General features: G+C 54.6%; 1 protein-coding gene across 12 annotated transcripts in view; it reads left to right on the top strand.

Moving 5' to 3' along the window:
* Positions 1–15,400, top strand: part of EHMT1 (euchromatic histone lysine methyltransferase 1) — a 109,547-nt gene that overhangs the window by 50,138 nt on the left and 44,009 nt on the right. For 8 of the 12 annotated variants that reach the window (XM_059891318.1, XM_024998807.2, XM_024998808.2 and 5 more), the window contains 3 exons: positions 7,373–7,553; positions 10,251–10,408; positions 10,529–10,717. In XM_059891318.1, coding sequence (XP_059747301.1) covers positions 7,373–7,553; positions 10,251–10,408; positions 10,529–10,717 — 528 coding nt within the window. 12 annotated transcript variants of the gene reach the window in all.

Below are 15,400 nucleotides of genomic sequence, written 5' to 3' on the forward strand. Positions count from 1 at the left end.
TCCCTGGGCCCCCGCGGCCTGACGCACACCTGAGGTTGAGGGTTCTGCGGGGTCCCCAGATCCGCTGCCCCAGCACCTTCTCCTGAAACTCCCACCCCTTCCAACACCTCCGCCTGAGCCCCGCCCCCTCTATCACCTCTTCCCCGAGCTCCACCCCCTCTATCCCTCCTCCCCGAGCCCCGCCCCCAGCTCCTCCCTGAGCCCCGCCTCTGCAGCAGCTCATTACCCCGTCCATTTCCCTCCTGTGTCCCCAGCGCTTCAGTCTTGCTGGTCCTTTCACGCGTTGATATTTTCCATTTTGACAGTTTTTTTTTTTCATATCCAGTGTATATGATTAGATTTTAAGTTAAGAATCTCTGTGTTCTCAGTTACATTTTTGTTTTATCCTTCAAAAGATAGTTACAAATCTTCTGTGGTCTGGGTTGAAACTGCGGTTTCTTCACATGGGGTTCTGTTTGGACTGGGCACCTCTTATTCGGGTGATTTTCCTCTGAAATACCTTTCCGCCAGGATTGTGCTCATCTTTGTGCTATGGCTCCCTGTCGCCTGACCCATCCCCTGGGGTCGGAGGTGCTGGGAGCTGGACCACTGCCCATGCAGTGGCTGGCCCTGGCATGGCTTCTACTTTTTGCAGTACTTTTTGTATGTGCCAAAACTTAAAAAACTTTTAAATAACTATTCACGGGAAGCCACACAGGTGGTGCAGAGAGACCCCATGACCCCTACCCAGGGCACAGCATGGTGGGTTTATGTGCCCGCCTGGCACCATGAGACCCCCTCTGTGGTCACCCCACCATCCCCATCCTGCATGTCTGTTGAGCATCATTTCAGATGGTCCATAACATGGGATTATGGAATTTGGGGCTTTCTTTTCTCACTCTGCACCCCCAACCTTGGCAGGCTGTGTCTGCAGGGCCCTCCTTTGCACGTTGACAAGTTGTGTGTGTGTGGCAACGCTCGCCCATCCCGGGGTGTTTGGGGGGCCCTCGGTTCTGGGCTGCTCCGTCACAGCCTCGCTGCGCCTCGTATGCGTTGTGTCTGGGCTGCAGCCCTTGCTCTGGGGGTTTCGGGTGTGCTCCCTTGTCAGGTGCTGGCTTGCAGCCAGGCTTCATCCTTGCGCTTCCGAAGACCTACGGTCTCTTTAAGGAAAAGTTGTTCATTTTGATGAAGTTTAACTTATACAGTTCAGTTCAGCTCAGTTGTGTCCAACTATTTACAACCCCATGGACTGCCTGTCCATCACCAACTCCTGGAGTTCACTCAAACTCATGTCCATTGAGTCAGTGATGCCATCCATCCAACCATCTCATCCTCTGACGTCCCCTTTTCCTCCTCCCTTCAATCTTTCCCAGCATCAGGGTCTTTTCAGATGAGTCAGCTCTTCTCATCAGGTGGCCAAAGTAGTGGAGTTTCAGCTTCAATATCAGTCTTTGCAATGAACACTTAGGACTTATTTCCTTTAGGATGAACTGGCTGGATCTCCTTGCAGTTCAAGGGACTCTCAAGAGTCTTCTCCAACACCACAGGTCAAACGCATCAGTTCTTTGGCGCTCAACTTTCTTTACAGTCCAACTCTCACTGGAAAAACCATAGCCTTGACTAGATGGACATTTCTTTGCAAAGTAATGTCTTTGCTTTTAATATGCTGTCTAGGTTGGTCATAACTTTCCTTCCAAGTAGTAAGCATCTTTCAATTTCATGGTGGTGGTAATTTTGGAGCCCCCCAAAATAAAGTCTGTGACTGTTTCCACTGTTTCCCATCTATTTGCCATGAAGTGATGGGACTGGATGACACGATCTTAGTTTTCTGAATGTTGAGCTTTAAGCCAACTTTGTCACTCTCCTCTCTCACTTTCATCAAGAGGCTCTTTAGTTCTCCTTCACTTTCTGCCATAAGGGTGGTGTCATCTGCATATCTGAGGTTATTGATATTTCTCCTGGCAGTCTTCATTTCAGCTTGTGCTTCCTCCAGCCCAGTGTTTCTCATGATGTACTCAGCGTATAAGTTAAATAAGCGGGGTGACAATGTACAGCCTTGATGTGCTCCTTTTCCTATTTGGAACCAGTCTGTTGTTCCATGTCCAGTTCTAACTGTTGCTTCCTGACCTGCATACAGATTTCTCAAGAGGCAGGTCAAGTGGTCTGGTATTCCCGTCTATTTCAGAATTTTCCACAGTTTATTGTGATCCACACAGTCAAAAGCTTTGGCATAGTCAATAAAGCAGAAATAGAACTTATACAGTATTTTTCTATTAAGACTGTGCTTTTGGTATCATGCCTAAAAGCTCTTTGGCCAGCCCTAAATCCTGAAGATTTTCTCTGATTTTCATAGTTTTTTAGTTTTATGTGAACTTTAAATATATGGGTTGTGTGTTAGTCACTCAACTGTGTCCGACTCTTTGTGACCCCATGGGCTATAGCCTGCCAGGCTCCTGTGTCCATGGGATTCTCCAGGCAAGTATACTGGAGTAGATTGCCATTCCCTTTTCCAGGGGACTCTTCCAACCCAGGGATTGAACCTGGGTCTCCCGAATTGCAGACAGATTGTTTACCAAACTGAGCCACCAGGGAAGCCTTAAATATATGACCTGTCGTGAATTAATTTTTGTATTAGACTTGAGGGTTGAGGTGAAGTTTATTTATTTGCCTACCATTTTTTGGACCACCATTATCGATTTTTAAATGCATGTCAGAAAATTTTACGTTATTTCTTTATCTCATTGAAATTACACTTTCACTCCATTCCCACTTCTAGAATTCTGCTCTAACATAGTTTATTCTTGAAAGTTTTTTACTGTCACTGTTGTATTCCTCTAGGGAAAAAAAAGCAATTTGGAATTTAATTTCAAGAAATGTCTCTGACCGTAACATTTATCTAAGGGTTAACTTTGTTCTGGTGGAGTTGCTATGATTGTTATTAGTACACAGTCAGTTGCAATGCTCATCATTCTGTTGGCAATTACTGAGCACACTCAGGCTGTTGCAGGGAAAGGAGAGAGAAGGGTTTTGAGGCTTCAGAAGCTGATTTGCTGAAGACCATGCTCGCCTTCTTCGCACACTGGTAATTCAGTCTGCTTCCCAGACCCCTGCGAGAGGAGGGGACTGGAGATGTGGAGACTGGGGGCCCTCCTGGCTCCTAGACCCAGACCTGGCCTCTCCTGACTGCTGGCTTTTCTGCTCCCCAGACCCTGCTCAGTCTTGTTCGATTTTCTTAGGAAAGCATGTTGTATTGAAAATTGAGTTTTGAGAACAAACGTGTTGCATGTTTATGACAAGAAATCTATCTTCCATTAAAAGTTTAAAAATGCAGGGTTTTTCACAGCCGGGTGGCCTCTCGTCCCCACGCAAGGCAGAACCAGCTTGTCTCTTGGATGGTGGTGTCCACACCATCAGACTCCCCGGCTCAGGGTTACATCAGCCCTTGTTCACACGAAGGAAGTGAGGGAGGCCCTCGTGTCCCGCGCTGGCACGCTGTGTAGACTGGCTCCCTGACTGACTCGTGTTCGCTCTTGGAGGTGCTGCGTGGGCCTGGCTGTCTCCTTGGGTGTCTGTGTCCCGACAGCAGTCTTGGTCTCTGGGTTCAGGAGAGGAAGGTGGGCCAGGTAGGGTGGGTGTTTGCTTCCCCTGGAGGGGGGGCACCGGTCTGTGAGAACTTGCCCTGGGGGCACCTGGCTTGGCCTGGGCGTCGAGTGGGGAGTGGCGAGCAGAGGCTGGGCTGGGGCAGACGGCAGTTGTCCGCAGGTACTTTGGTCATAGGTGGCCGTGCGGGCGTGTGCAGGGACTGCAGATGTGGGTACGAGTCCTCTCCCCGCGTGGGGACTGGCCCGGCCCTGGCAGGGGCACCGCCTGAAAGTCCGCCCCAGCTGCTCTGCCTCGGTGGGTTTGCTTGGTCGGAGGATAGAGCCCTATCCAGATGTAGAGTCTTCATTCAAGTTTAGCACTTCTTAGCTTTATTTTTTAGATATTTCAAAAGGAGCCCTGTGCGGGGCCCCCAGGCAGGTGGGGAACTTTTGGAGAAGCCAGAGGGCGGAGCATGCTCGGTCCTGCTGCGAGGAGCCATGGCATGGAGCTGGGTCCCGGGCTGCCCCCAGGCAGGCCTGTCAACCTCTCCTGGATGTTGACTCCAGGAGATGAGGGCGCCTTTTTAAAAACACTATTAAAATGCACATAACATATAATTTACCATCGTAGCCATGTTTAAGTGCCCAGCCATCACCCTGTCATCCCAGAGCTTGCTCGTCTCCCCAAATGGACCCTCTGTCCCTGCTAGACTCACTTCCCTCCCCTCCTTTCCTCCAGCTCTGTCTCTGCCCCACCCCCACTCCACACACACACACCTCTGTACTCTCCGATTGACAGAATTAGTGCTTGGTCCTTCATACAAGCAAGTTCAAGTTCAGTCGCTCAGTTATGTCCGACTCTTTGCAACCCCATGGACTGCAGCATGCCAGGCTTCCCTGTCTATCACCAACTCCCGGAGCTTGCTCCAACTCATGTCCATCGAGTCGGTGATGCCATCCAGTCATCTCATCCTCTGTCGTCTCCTTCTCCTCTTGCCTTCAATCTTTCCCAGCATCAGAGTCTTTTCCAATGAGTCAGCTCTTGTTATCAGATGGCCAAAGTATTAAGAGTTTCAGCTTCAACATCAGTCCTTCCAGTGAATATTCAGGACTGGTTTCCTTTAGGATTGACTGGTTGGATCTCCTTGCAGTCCAAGGGACTCAAGAGTCTTCTCCAGCACCACAGTTCAAAAGCATCAGTTCTTTGGCACTCAGCTTTCTTGATAGTCCAACTCTCACATCCATACATGACTACATGACTACTGGAAAAACCTTAGCTTTGACTAGATGGACCTTTGTTGGCAAAGTCATGTCTCTGCTTTTGAATATGCTGTCTAGGTTGGTCATAGGTTTCCTTCCAAGGAGCGAGCATCCTTTAATTTCATGGCTGCGATCACCACCTGCAGTGAGTTTGGAGCCGAGAAGAGTCTGTCACTGTTTGTACTGCTTCTCCATCTGTTTGCCAGGAAGCGGTGGGACAAAGGTCCTTCATACAAGGGTCTGTCCTTTGTGTCTGGCTTATTCCATGCCGTACAGGGTCTTCGAGAGTCGTCCACACTATCTCAGAGCATCCCTCCTTTTCAAGGCTGAGTGATATTCCACTGCACGAGCGTCCATGTACACACCACACATACACACTTGGTTTATCCACTCTCCCTCATCAGGCACTTGGGCTGCCGCCTCCCTCACCTGCTGTGAACCCACTTGTACAAAGAGCTCTTCTGGCCTCTGCTTTCGGTTCTTGAGAGTGTGCTCCCAGAAGTGGGATCGCAGGATCGTGTGGTAGTTCTGTTCCCTCTGGAGAAACCGCCAGGCTGCTGTCTGTGGTGTCTGCGTGCTGGAGGCAGAGCGCGCAGAGGTCCTTGCCAGCACGTGGTGTTCTCTGTCGTTCGGTAGCAGCCATCCCAGGAGTGCGAGGTGGTCCCACTGCAGTTCTGAGTTGTTTTCCTTATGGTCAGTGATGCTGAGTGTCGTTTCATCTGCTTTTTGGCCCTGTGTGTGTCTTCTTTGGAGAAATCTCTGTTCACGTGCTTTGCCCGTTTTTAAATTCAGTTCTGTGTTGGGATGTAGAGTTATTATATATTCTAGATGTGAATCCTCTATCAGATACATGCTTTGGAAATGTTTTCTCCCTTTCTGTAGGTTGCCTTTTCATTTTGTTGGTTGTCTTTTGAGGCACAGAAATTAAAAAAGTCTTAATTGAAGTATAATTGACGTGTGATTATTATATTAGTTTCAAGTATACAGCATAGTGATTAAATGTTTTTATATGTTACAAAATGATTACCAGGGTAAGTCTAGTCACAGTCACCATGCAGAGTTACTGTACACTACTGTTGACTGTATTCTGCATGCTGTACATTACGCCTCCATGGTTTACCTGTTACGTAACTGGAGGTTTGTGCCCCGTAATCCCCTTCACGTGTCTTGTCTGTCCCCCATCCCTCCCCTCTGTTTATTCTCTGCGTCTCTGCGTCTGTTTCTGTTCTGTTGTGTTTGTTCGTTGTTTTTGTCTTTTAGATTCTACATATGAGTGAAGTCATGGTATTTGTCTTCTTCACTTCTTCATTTAGGGGAGTGCCTCTGGATCCAGAGGTGTTGTCGGTATTGTCACCGACAGCGAGGTTTCATTCTCCTTTACCGCCAAGTGCAGTTCCACCGTGTGTGCTGAACCCCCGTGTCCTCACCCGTCCGTCCGCTGGTGGCGCCTGGGCTGCCTGTGCGTCTTGCTGTTGTAACTAGCGCTGCAGTGAGCATGCGGTGCATTTACATTCTTGAACTGTTGTTTTTGGGTTTTTTGGATAAATACCCAGGAGTGGAATTTCTGGGTCATACTGTAGTTGTGTTTTTAATTTTTGAGGAATCCCCATAGTGTCTGCACCAGTTGGCGTTCCCGTCGATGGGCCCTAGGGTTCCATTTTCTGCACGTCCTCTCCAGCATGTATGAGTTGCCGTCTTTTGATAACGGCCATCCTGACAGACATGAGGGGCTGTCTCATTGTAGTTTTGATCTATAAGAAACCTTACTCGTAATGGAGTCTAATTCCTCTTTTTTGTCTTTTGTCGCCTGAGCCCTTGTAATATGGAAGGGCTCGTCACCAAGTCCAGTGTGGTGACGCCTGCACTTTGCTTTTTCCTGCACTTTGGCTCGCTGAGGCCTCTGATGCGCTGAGTTCACCTCTGCCAATGGTGTCAGGCGAGGGTCCTCCCGCGTTTCCCAGCCTTGTGTGTTGAGGGAGAGCGCCTGCTGCGTGTGCAGGCGCGTGCGGTGCAGCGCGCCGGGCCAAGGGCGCGCCTCCGAAGGCTGTTGGTGACTCGGGGAGCGTGCGGTGGGGGCGCGTGAGTGGCGTCTGGAGCGAAGGTGGGGGTGCCGGTCGCTGCCGGTGTTGACCTCGTCGCCCGGGAAGGCTGAGGCCAGGACACCGAGCAAGTGGGTAAAACTCAGCAAAAGAATCTTAAAGACGTGGCGTGGTGATGCCATGGTGTGAAACCCGCTGGGGGTGCCCCGAGTGGAAGGCGCTTCCTCAGAGCTTCCTGGGCGTCTCTCGCGGGTCACACGCGGCACCCGAGCCACAGGCTGGCCAGCTCCCTGCCGCTTCCCCTGGAGACGCAGGCCCTGCTCCCCTCGCGCCGCCACCGCGCTCGCCCGGCCGGCCCGTCCTCGGGGGCTGGGGGGCGGGGCAGCGGGTTCTGTGCTTGTGCGTCAGTGTCGGCTGTGTGTTGGGGCCGCCTGTGTGTCTTGTCAGGTGTGCGTCTGTCGGTTGTGCGTCAGTGCCGCCTGTGTGTCATTGTCGGCTGTCTCTGTTTTGAAGCACGCGGCGAGTAAGGACCCCAGGGAAGGCCGGGACGCCCGCGACCACGAGGAGCCGAAGGAGGAGCTGAGCAGGGGCGCCTCGGAGTTCGCACGCCAGCAGCTTTCACCCCCCTTCCCGTCCCTTCACCAGTCGCTACCTCAGAACCAATGCTACGTGGCCACCGCGAAGGCCCAGACAGGTAAAAGGGGCCCGCCGCGCTCCGGGGTGTCCGCCGGCTCCGCCCTCGCCCGGCCCGTGTCGCTGCTTCTGCTGGCCTCCAGCTCCCAGACGAAGGTCGCTTTCAGTCTGACGGTCTGAGGCCGTGGTTCGGTGGGGTGGGCACTGTAGGTCTGGGGTGGCAGTCAGTTCAGGGGCTGAGTGCCAGGGTCTGGCGCGTGGGACGGCTCCTCCTGCATCGGAGCGGGGCATGCCAGGTCCCCGGTGGGCCTTTCTGGAGAGGGGGTGGCTCCTGGGGGGCTGTAGGGGGAGAGCCGTGGAGCCCGCTCCCTATGGAGACTGGATTTCTCAGGACAGATGGGCTCTCCGCCAGGCCCTGGGTTCGTGCGCGGCGGGACTCGGACCGCGAGAGGCCCTGGTGCGGGATGGGGGCGCTCTCTTGTTGCCTGTCAGGAGTTGGATTTCAGACCCGAGTCTCTGTGGGGGACCCCCCGTTTCACCACGGGCGCGGTCACCCAGCGAGGGGCACTCGCCTCTGCCCGTCGTGGCGGTTGCAGACCTGGGCCCCTGGGCGTGCGCTTGCCACGCGTGGCGCCCTCTCACGTGTCACCTGGGAGGTGCTTCTGGCCAGGCGTTTCCTGCCATCCCCTGGAGCGTGTGGTCAATCTGGAGCGCCCCTGGGGTCTCAGCTGTCTTCTGGACCGCCCCCGAGGCCCATGTCCTCGCTGCGTCCCCCGGGGGCTGGGGACCCCCGGGTCACTGTCCTGTGTGTCTTGGGAGGTGGGGCCTAAAGGACTGTGTGGTCTGCTCCTCCCACTTGCAGCGTAGGTGTCTGGGGACATCCGCCGGGACTGACCGCCAGGGTGGCTTCCCCTCCGTCGTCCCCTCCCGCCTTCTCTTGGCGCTTCTGCTGCAGTGAAGGGCTTCCCTCTCCAGCCGTGCCTCTGTCTCAGCTCGTGGGCCCTCCTGTGCGTCTCCGTCCATCACCGTTATGCCTGCGTTGTCCCGGGTCTGCCTTTTAGGCTGGCTCCTGAGTCCTCCGACACGACCCCCTCGCTTCAGAGGACTCCCTGCCTTCTCCAGGTGGACCTGTCGCGTGTTGTCCTTCCTGGTCCTGGGCCCAGCCTTATCTCCAGGGAGCTCATGTTCTGTTTGTCGAAATGCAGTGGTTGGTTAGAAAACAGGGTCAGTCTGTCTTCCCACCACTTCTTGGTACTATTGTTAAATAATAATAGAGTCTCAGCCAGACAGACTGGCAGCTCTCTGTGAAACGGCCCCCGTGTGTGTGTAGGGCTCGGCGACAATGTCAGGAGCTGGTGCTTCTGTTGAAAAGTTAAGATCGGGGACTTCCTCATGGTCCAGTGGTTAGGATTTGATGCTTTCACTGCTGAGGGCACGGGTTCAATCCCTGGTCAGGGAAGTAAGATCCTGCAAGCCCATTGGTGCTGGTGGGGAGGGCGAGAGCGGTAGGGGTGGGAAGAGTTCAGATTGTTTTCGTTTGAGCTCTGTCATTTCCTCATCCGTTCAGGACAAGCTCTCTAAACAGAAACACTTAGACTGTAGTGGTTTTCCACGGGAGTCCTTCCTGCCTTCTCTGCAGGCTGAAGATGGGGTCCCACAGGCTTGGGATTGCAAATGTGTCCTGGCGCCCAGACCCTCCCACGGCCTGCGGCCCTGCTCCTCGGGGGGTACAGGTCTCCCCTGCTCATCCCGTGGCTTTTCTGCCACGTGGCCCTGGCTGATTGTGACGGCGCCTGTGTGGCCTGGGAGCGCGCGGCCTCTGTCCACCTGGTCCTTCAAACCCGCCTCCCCTCCTTCCTCTGTGCCGCCTCCTGTCCGTGTTAGACTTGTCTCGGGACACGCACGATTTCACTTCGTCCCTTCTTGTTCCCACTTTAAGTCGTGGTGGTGCGAACCCTGGAGGGCCTGGGCGTGCCATTCAGCCTCAGCACAGGCTGGGCAAACTCCAGATTTGCACGAAGTGCACAACCCGCCTGCCTCCCAAGATCGCCGGGAGGCCTGCTCGGGGCTTGCCTGTGCCCGTCCCGCGTGTGGGTGGCATCGTATCTCCGTGTGCTCCGCTGCAGGCCCATGTGCCGATGGCTCTTGTGTCCTGGCGCCCATGTGCACAGCCGTCTGTTTCTCCAGTGTCCCCTTCCCGTGTTTCATAGAACTTAAACATAAGGCATTTCTCTCAGTCCTTTGGAGGAGTTCCTCCATGTGAAAGCAATGGTTTTCAGGTTTTTTTAGAAAACAATTCTTGAAACTTCTTACAAAAGAAAACATTGTAGGAACCCTCATTCCAAAGCAGTGAACCTGGGGCTGCCTTGCCCAGAACAGCGTCAGTGGCCACAAGCCCTCCCTGCCCTGGCTTGGTCCCGTGACCGCTGCACTTGCCTGGAAGCTCTGCTCCCGGACCGCCCACCCGCCCTCGTGGCAGGGCCAGGGCGCTGAGCACTCGTGGGGTTCTGGCCGAGGGCGGAGGGTCCTGGTGGCCACGGCCTGTCTGGCACCGCCGGCTTGGTGTGCCCTCTGCGCAGCTTGGTGTTTCCTTGTGAGCAGATCGCATGGTCCATGGTGGGTTTTCTGCTTTCTCTGTGCAACTTGCGACACTGTTGTGGGTGCTGATGGTACTTTGGTGATCAGCCTGCCTTTAAAAACGTTTGAATGGCATTTCTTTTCTTCTCTTGTCCCCTTTTGACTTTTTTTTTCTTTTTAGCTTGCTTGCCTTTTGTTTTAGCAGCTGCAGTATCTCGGAAGAAAAAGCGAAGAATGGGAACCTATAGCCTGGTTCCTAAGAAAAAGACCAAAGTGTTAAAGCAGAGGACGGTGATTGAGATGTTTAAGAGCATAACTCATTCCACGGGGGGTTCCAAGGTAAGGGGTGTGCCAGGCTGTGGGGGGGCCCTCTGCCTCTCTGCTCTGCTCCAGGGCAGCCCCTGCCATGCCCACTGGGAGGAGTCAGGGGGTCCCGACGCTGCGTCTGCCCTCTTCCAGGGTGAGAAGGATCTGAGCGATGGCTCCCTCCATGTGAACGGTGAGAGCCTGGATCTGGACTCGGAGGAGGATGACTCGGAGGAGCTGGACGAGGATGAGGACCAGGGCGGCCCACCAGCAGCTGCGTTCCCTACTGAGGATGGCAGGGCCTCCAAGGATGGCGTGTTGGCGCCTGACTGCAGCCAGAAGGTGGGTGGCATGTACACCCAACCTCAGTCCCGGGCGAGGGGCTGGAGGACGTCTGCACTTTTGGGCCCTAAGAAAGCCCTGCTGGCTTCTGGCTGCGGTTCTTGGGTTTCGTCTCCCTTGGGTCTTTGGACCGTCTGTTTTCATCAGAGCAGTGCTTGTCTTTCTGGGCAGTGCTCCCTGGAGTAAATGTCTTGTCTCTAGGCAGTGGAGTAACGGGAACAGTGTCGTCAAGAACTGCTCTGCCAGCTGTGCTGACCAGTGCCTGTGTAGCCTGCCCTTGGCCCTGGCTTGGTGTCCTGGGCTCCTGCCCCGGGTGCAGTCTTCCTGCAAGCCAGGACTCCGTTCTCCCGGAGGGGCGAGTGCCCAGCTGTGACAGGCCTGTGGGGCAGTTATGTGTGCGGGAGTGCTTGACAAGCTCGGGTGTGCCGTGTGGTGGTCCTGGTGGTGCACCGTCCGGGGTGGTGTGGGGGTCCCCACAGGGGCAGCGGGAGCAGACCTGGGCAGAGCGGCTTTGGTGTTTGGGCCTTCTAGCTGGGGGACGGATGAATTGGAGGAGGAGCAGCAGCCGTGGCTGAGAGTCAGCCAGATGCAGAGCCGTGGTTTTGCCATCACCGCCGTGTGTCAGATCCGTCTGAGGAAACCCTTGGCCATCTTTGCGTGAAACAGGTGCCATATTTGACGAGTTACTCTGAACCAAGGGTGGGCAGAGACGATGTGGTGAGTTTCTTGCAGCAGTGACTTTTTGGAAGTGTATGATTTTGTTGATTAGCCTTTTGCACTTTGCAGTAGCCCCGTGGGTATAGATTTTGATGTGTGTAAAGGATTTTCTTCCAGCCTCTGGAGTTCGGGAGTGTCTTATTGTTTAGACACTCAGTCGTATCCAGTTCTGTGCAACCTCATGGACTGCTGCAAGCCAGGCTCTTCTGTCTTCCGCTGTCTCCCCGAGTTTGTTCACATTCATGTCTGTGGAGTCGATGGTGCCATCTTATCCTCTGTCGCCCACTTCTCATGTTGCCCTCAGAATTTCCCAGCATCAGGGTCTTTTCCCGTGTGTCGGCTCTTCGCATCAGGTGGCCAAAGTATGGGAGCTTTAGCTTCAGCATCAGTCGTTCCAATGCATATTTGGGATTGATTTCCTTTAGGACTGACTGATCTCCTTGCAGTCCAAGGGACTTTCAAGAGTCTTCTCCAGCACCACAGTTCGAAAGCATCGATTCTTCAGCGCTCAGCCGTCTTGATGCTCCAGTGCTCACATCCACACACGACTACAGGGAAACCATAGCTTTGGCTTTGTGGACCTTTGTCAGCAAAGTGATATCTCTGCTTTTTAATACTCAGCCTAGATTTGTTATAGCTTTTCTTCCAAGGAGTAAGCGTCTTTTAATTCCATGGCTGCAGTCAGCACCCACAGTGATTTGGGAGTTCAAGACAGTAAAGTCTGCCGCTGTTTCCACTCTTCCCCGTCTATTTTCTGTGAAGTGATGGGATCAGGTGCCGTGATCTTAGTTTTAAGCCAGTGTTTTTAGTCTCCTCTTTTACCCTCATCAAGAGACTCTTTAGATCCTCTTTGCTTTCTGCCATTTGAGTGGTATCATCTGCATATCTGAGGTTGTTGATATTTCTCCCAGCATTCTTGATTCTAGCTTGTGAGTCATCTAGCCAAGCACGATGTACTCTGCACATAACTTAAATAAGCAGGATGATGATATACAGCCTTAATGCACTCCTTTCCCAATTTTGCACCAGTCCATTGTCCCATGTCCCGTTCTAACTGTTGCTTCTTGACCTGCTACAGGTTTCTCAGGAGGCAGGTCAGGTGGTCTGGTGTTCCCATCTCTTGAAGAATGTTTCGGTTTCTTGTGATCCAGACAGTCAAAGGCCTTAGTGGAGTCAGTGAGCAGAAGGGGACGGCCCCTTGTCTTTTTCTAGTGTTTGTTAAATTTCAGAATCATCGTAGCCACTTATGCCAGTTCTACTTGTCTAGGAGTTTTGGGGGCAAAATTTTAAATGTTGTCCCAGCCCCTGAGGTGTAATTATTCAAAAATAAATTGGTAGAAAATGCTAACACTAGAGATTTAAAGGAAATTTTAAAATCATTTAAGATATCATTTGTTATTTTCTCCCTCTCCTGTAGAAGCATAGGAGGAAGCAGTTTCCTAGCCCGTGTGTGTGTGTGTGTGAGAGAGAGAGAGAGAGAGAAAGTCTCTCAATCATGTCCGACTGTTTGTGACCCTATGGACATAGTCCATGGAATTCTCCAGGCCAAAATGCTGGAGTGGGTAGCCTTTCCCTTCTCCAAGGGATCTTCCCGACCCAGGGACTGAACCCAGGTCTCCCGCATTGCAGGCGGATTCTTTACCAGCTGAGCCACCAGGGAAGCCCTTCTGGCCCCTAGAACGGTATTTGGAGGGTGCGCTTTCAGGCCTGCGTTCGCCGCTGCCCGCAGTGGGATTGGACCCTGGGTGCCCAGGCTCCTCCTCGTGGCACCGTGTGCCACTCTGGGCCCTTCAGCAGGTGTTGTCTGCCCCCTGCTCCCCTCCCCGAGCCATTCCCTGGTGTCACAGGGGACACTCGGCAGATCGCCCCTTCGGTGGGACGTGGCGTCACCAGGGCGCTGGCTGCGGTGCATGGGAAGGCGCGGATTTGCGTCTGCGTGTCCCTGCACCTCCGTGTTTTGTTCCAGGCGGGCCAGGCAGCCCTTGACGGTCACTAGCCATCAGGATTTGTTCTGTGACCCCCTCTCTGCTGGCCTGTGACCTGGGCAGTGTGGTGTGAGTGCATTGCTGACCGATGGCTCGAAGGACTCTGCTGTCAGCCTTGGCTGTGATACCAGAGCTCAGGGACACTAGGCTGCTTCTGCGTGATTTCTGGGTTCTGGATTCTAAGTACAACATACAGGCCTTTGTCCTTGGCAATTTTGAATAAGTTGATGTAAGCTAGCTCTTGTTTTTTCATTGCTTTGTATTTTATGTGTAATTGTTTGACTCGTATAGAACTCATGGTAAAATGTGGGGTAGAGCCAGCGTGGGCGGGCGCGTGGCCAGGGGCCACGTCCCCGTGAGGCGGTTCCGGGCAGGCGGGCGCGAGGCTGGGCTCTGGGGCCGGCAGAGGCCGCGGACTGCCGTCGCTTCCCTGGTGACGAGACCGCCTGTGTCACACGCGCACCGCGCTTGAATTCGGGTCTATCTCTGGATTCTCAGTGTTGATGGAAGTTCTCCTCCTCCAGAAAGAATCTAACACTCAATAACACTGTTTAGATGTTAATACAAAGGGGAAAAAGTCAAATGAGTATCAAGCTAACGGAAGAATCGGGAAGACAAATAAAAGCAGAATCGAGAAGAAAATGTGGAAAGTGCAGTAAGTTGGTGGGAGCAGGCCTGCACGGGTCAGCGATGGAGACAGACTGCGGTGGGCTCACGCGCGGCTCCTCAGATACGGGAGGCGCGAGGCGCACGGGCCGGGCCTGAGACCGAGTCCAGTGTCCGTCTGTCAGTCACAGCCACGCCTCAGAGGGCCGGGGTGGGGGCCTTCCCAGGACCTGTGGGGGTCCCGGGTGGGAGGGAGCTGGAGGCCGTGTGCTGGGGTCTGGCTGGCTGCTGCGTGGCTGGGCCAGGGTGCAGGCCAGCCTGCAGGTGGGCCGCTCCGGCCTTGCTCTGGGCTGCAGCCCCTGTTTCTGAGGAGCTGGCGGCTCAGCTGTGCCTGTGGGCTTCACTCGCGCTGTTGGTTCATTTCTATTGTGTGACGGCATCTGAAGGTGGCCCGGGGTCCCCGAGCTCCTCCGGGGCCGTCATGGCTCTGGCTGGGGCTTACCGGAGTCCCCGAGCCCCTCTGGGGCTGTCACGGCTCTGGCTGGGGCTTACCAGGGTCCCTGAGCCCCTCCGGGGCCATTACGGCTCTGGGGCTTACCGGGGTCCCCGAGCCCTTCCGGGGCCATAACGGCTCTGGCTGGGGCTTACTGGGGTCCCTGAGCCCCTCCGGGGCCATAACGGCTCTGCCTGGGGCTTTCTGGGGTCCCTGAGCCCCTCTGGGGTCGTCATGGCTCTGGGACTCGCTTGCCTTTCTCATTCTCCTCTGCGGAAGCCTCGCTGCACATGTGTTCCCGGCCAGCTGTCCCCAAGCCCTTGGCTGTTCTGATGAGTCTCTGGGGGAGGAGGGGCGCTGGGGGCGACGTGGGGCTGCCCCCTCCAGCCTGGCTGTCACTGTGCTCTGCATCTGCCGGGGGCTGTGCGCCCCACGTGTGCCTCGGGCCGAGCGCATCCACGCTGCAGTTCTGGCTCGCGTTTCCTGGCCTCCGAGAAGGTTGGGGGCGTCCTGGAGCGTTTGCCACGTGATGCCTTCTCTTGTGAAATGCCTGCTGGGAACTCAGCTGTTCATCTGTGCGGTTGTTGGTCTTCTTAAAAGAGCGATCTGTAGGAAAGGAGCCCCTGTGCACGCGGCCAGCATGCTGCCCCTGCTTCTCACTGGTGACCGACGCTCGGCACCCTGGTCTTAGCACCGGGTGGATGGGGCGGGAGGGTGCGGCTGTCCCCCGCACTCCGGCCTGCTGGCTGGGCCCCTGCCCCGTGCGGCCTCTGCCTGCTGCGCTCCCGCAGGTGTCCATCGATCTGCGTCCTGGACGCTGCCACGCTGCTGCCCTCACCGCCCGTCCCCAGGCCTCAGCTGGTCCCTGCGGCTGCCATGTGC

This window comes from Bos taurus, chromosome 11 (assembly GCF_002263795.3).
Source record: "Bos taurus isolate L1 Dominette 01449 registration number 42190680 breed Hereford chromosome 11, ARS-UCD2.0, whole genome shotgun sequence".
NCBI classification, from domain to species: domain Eukaryota; kingdom Metazoa; phylum Chordata; class Mammalia; order Artiodactyla; family Bovidae; genus Bos; species Bos taurus.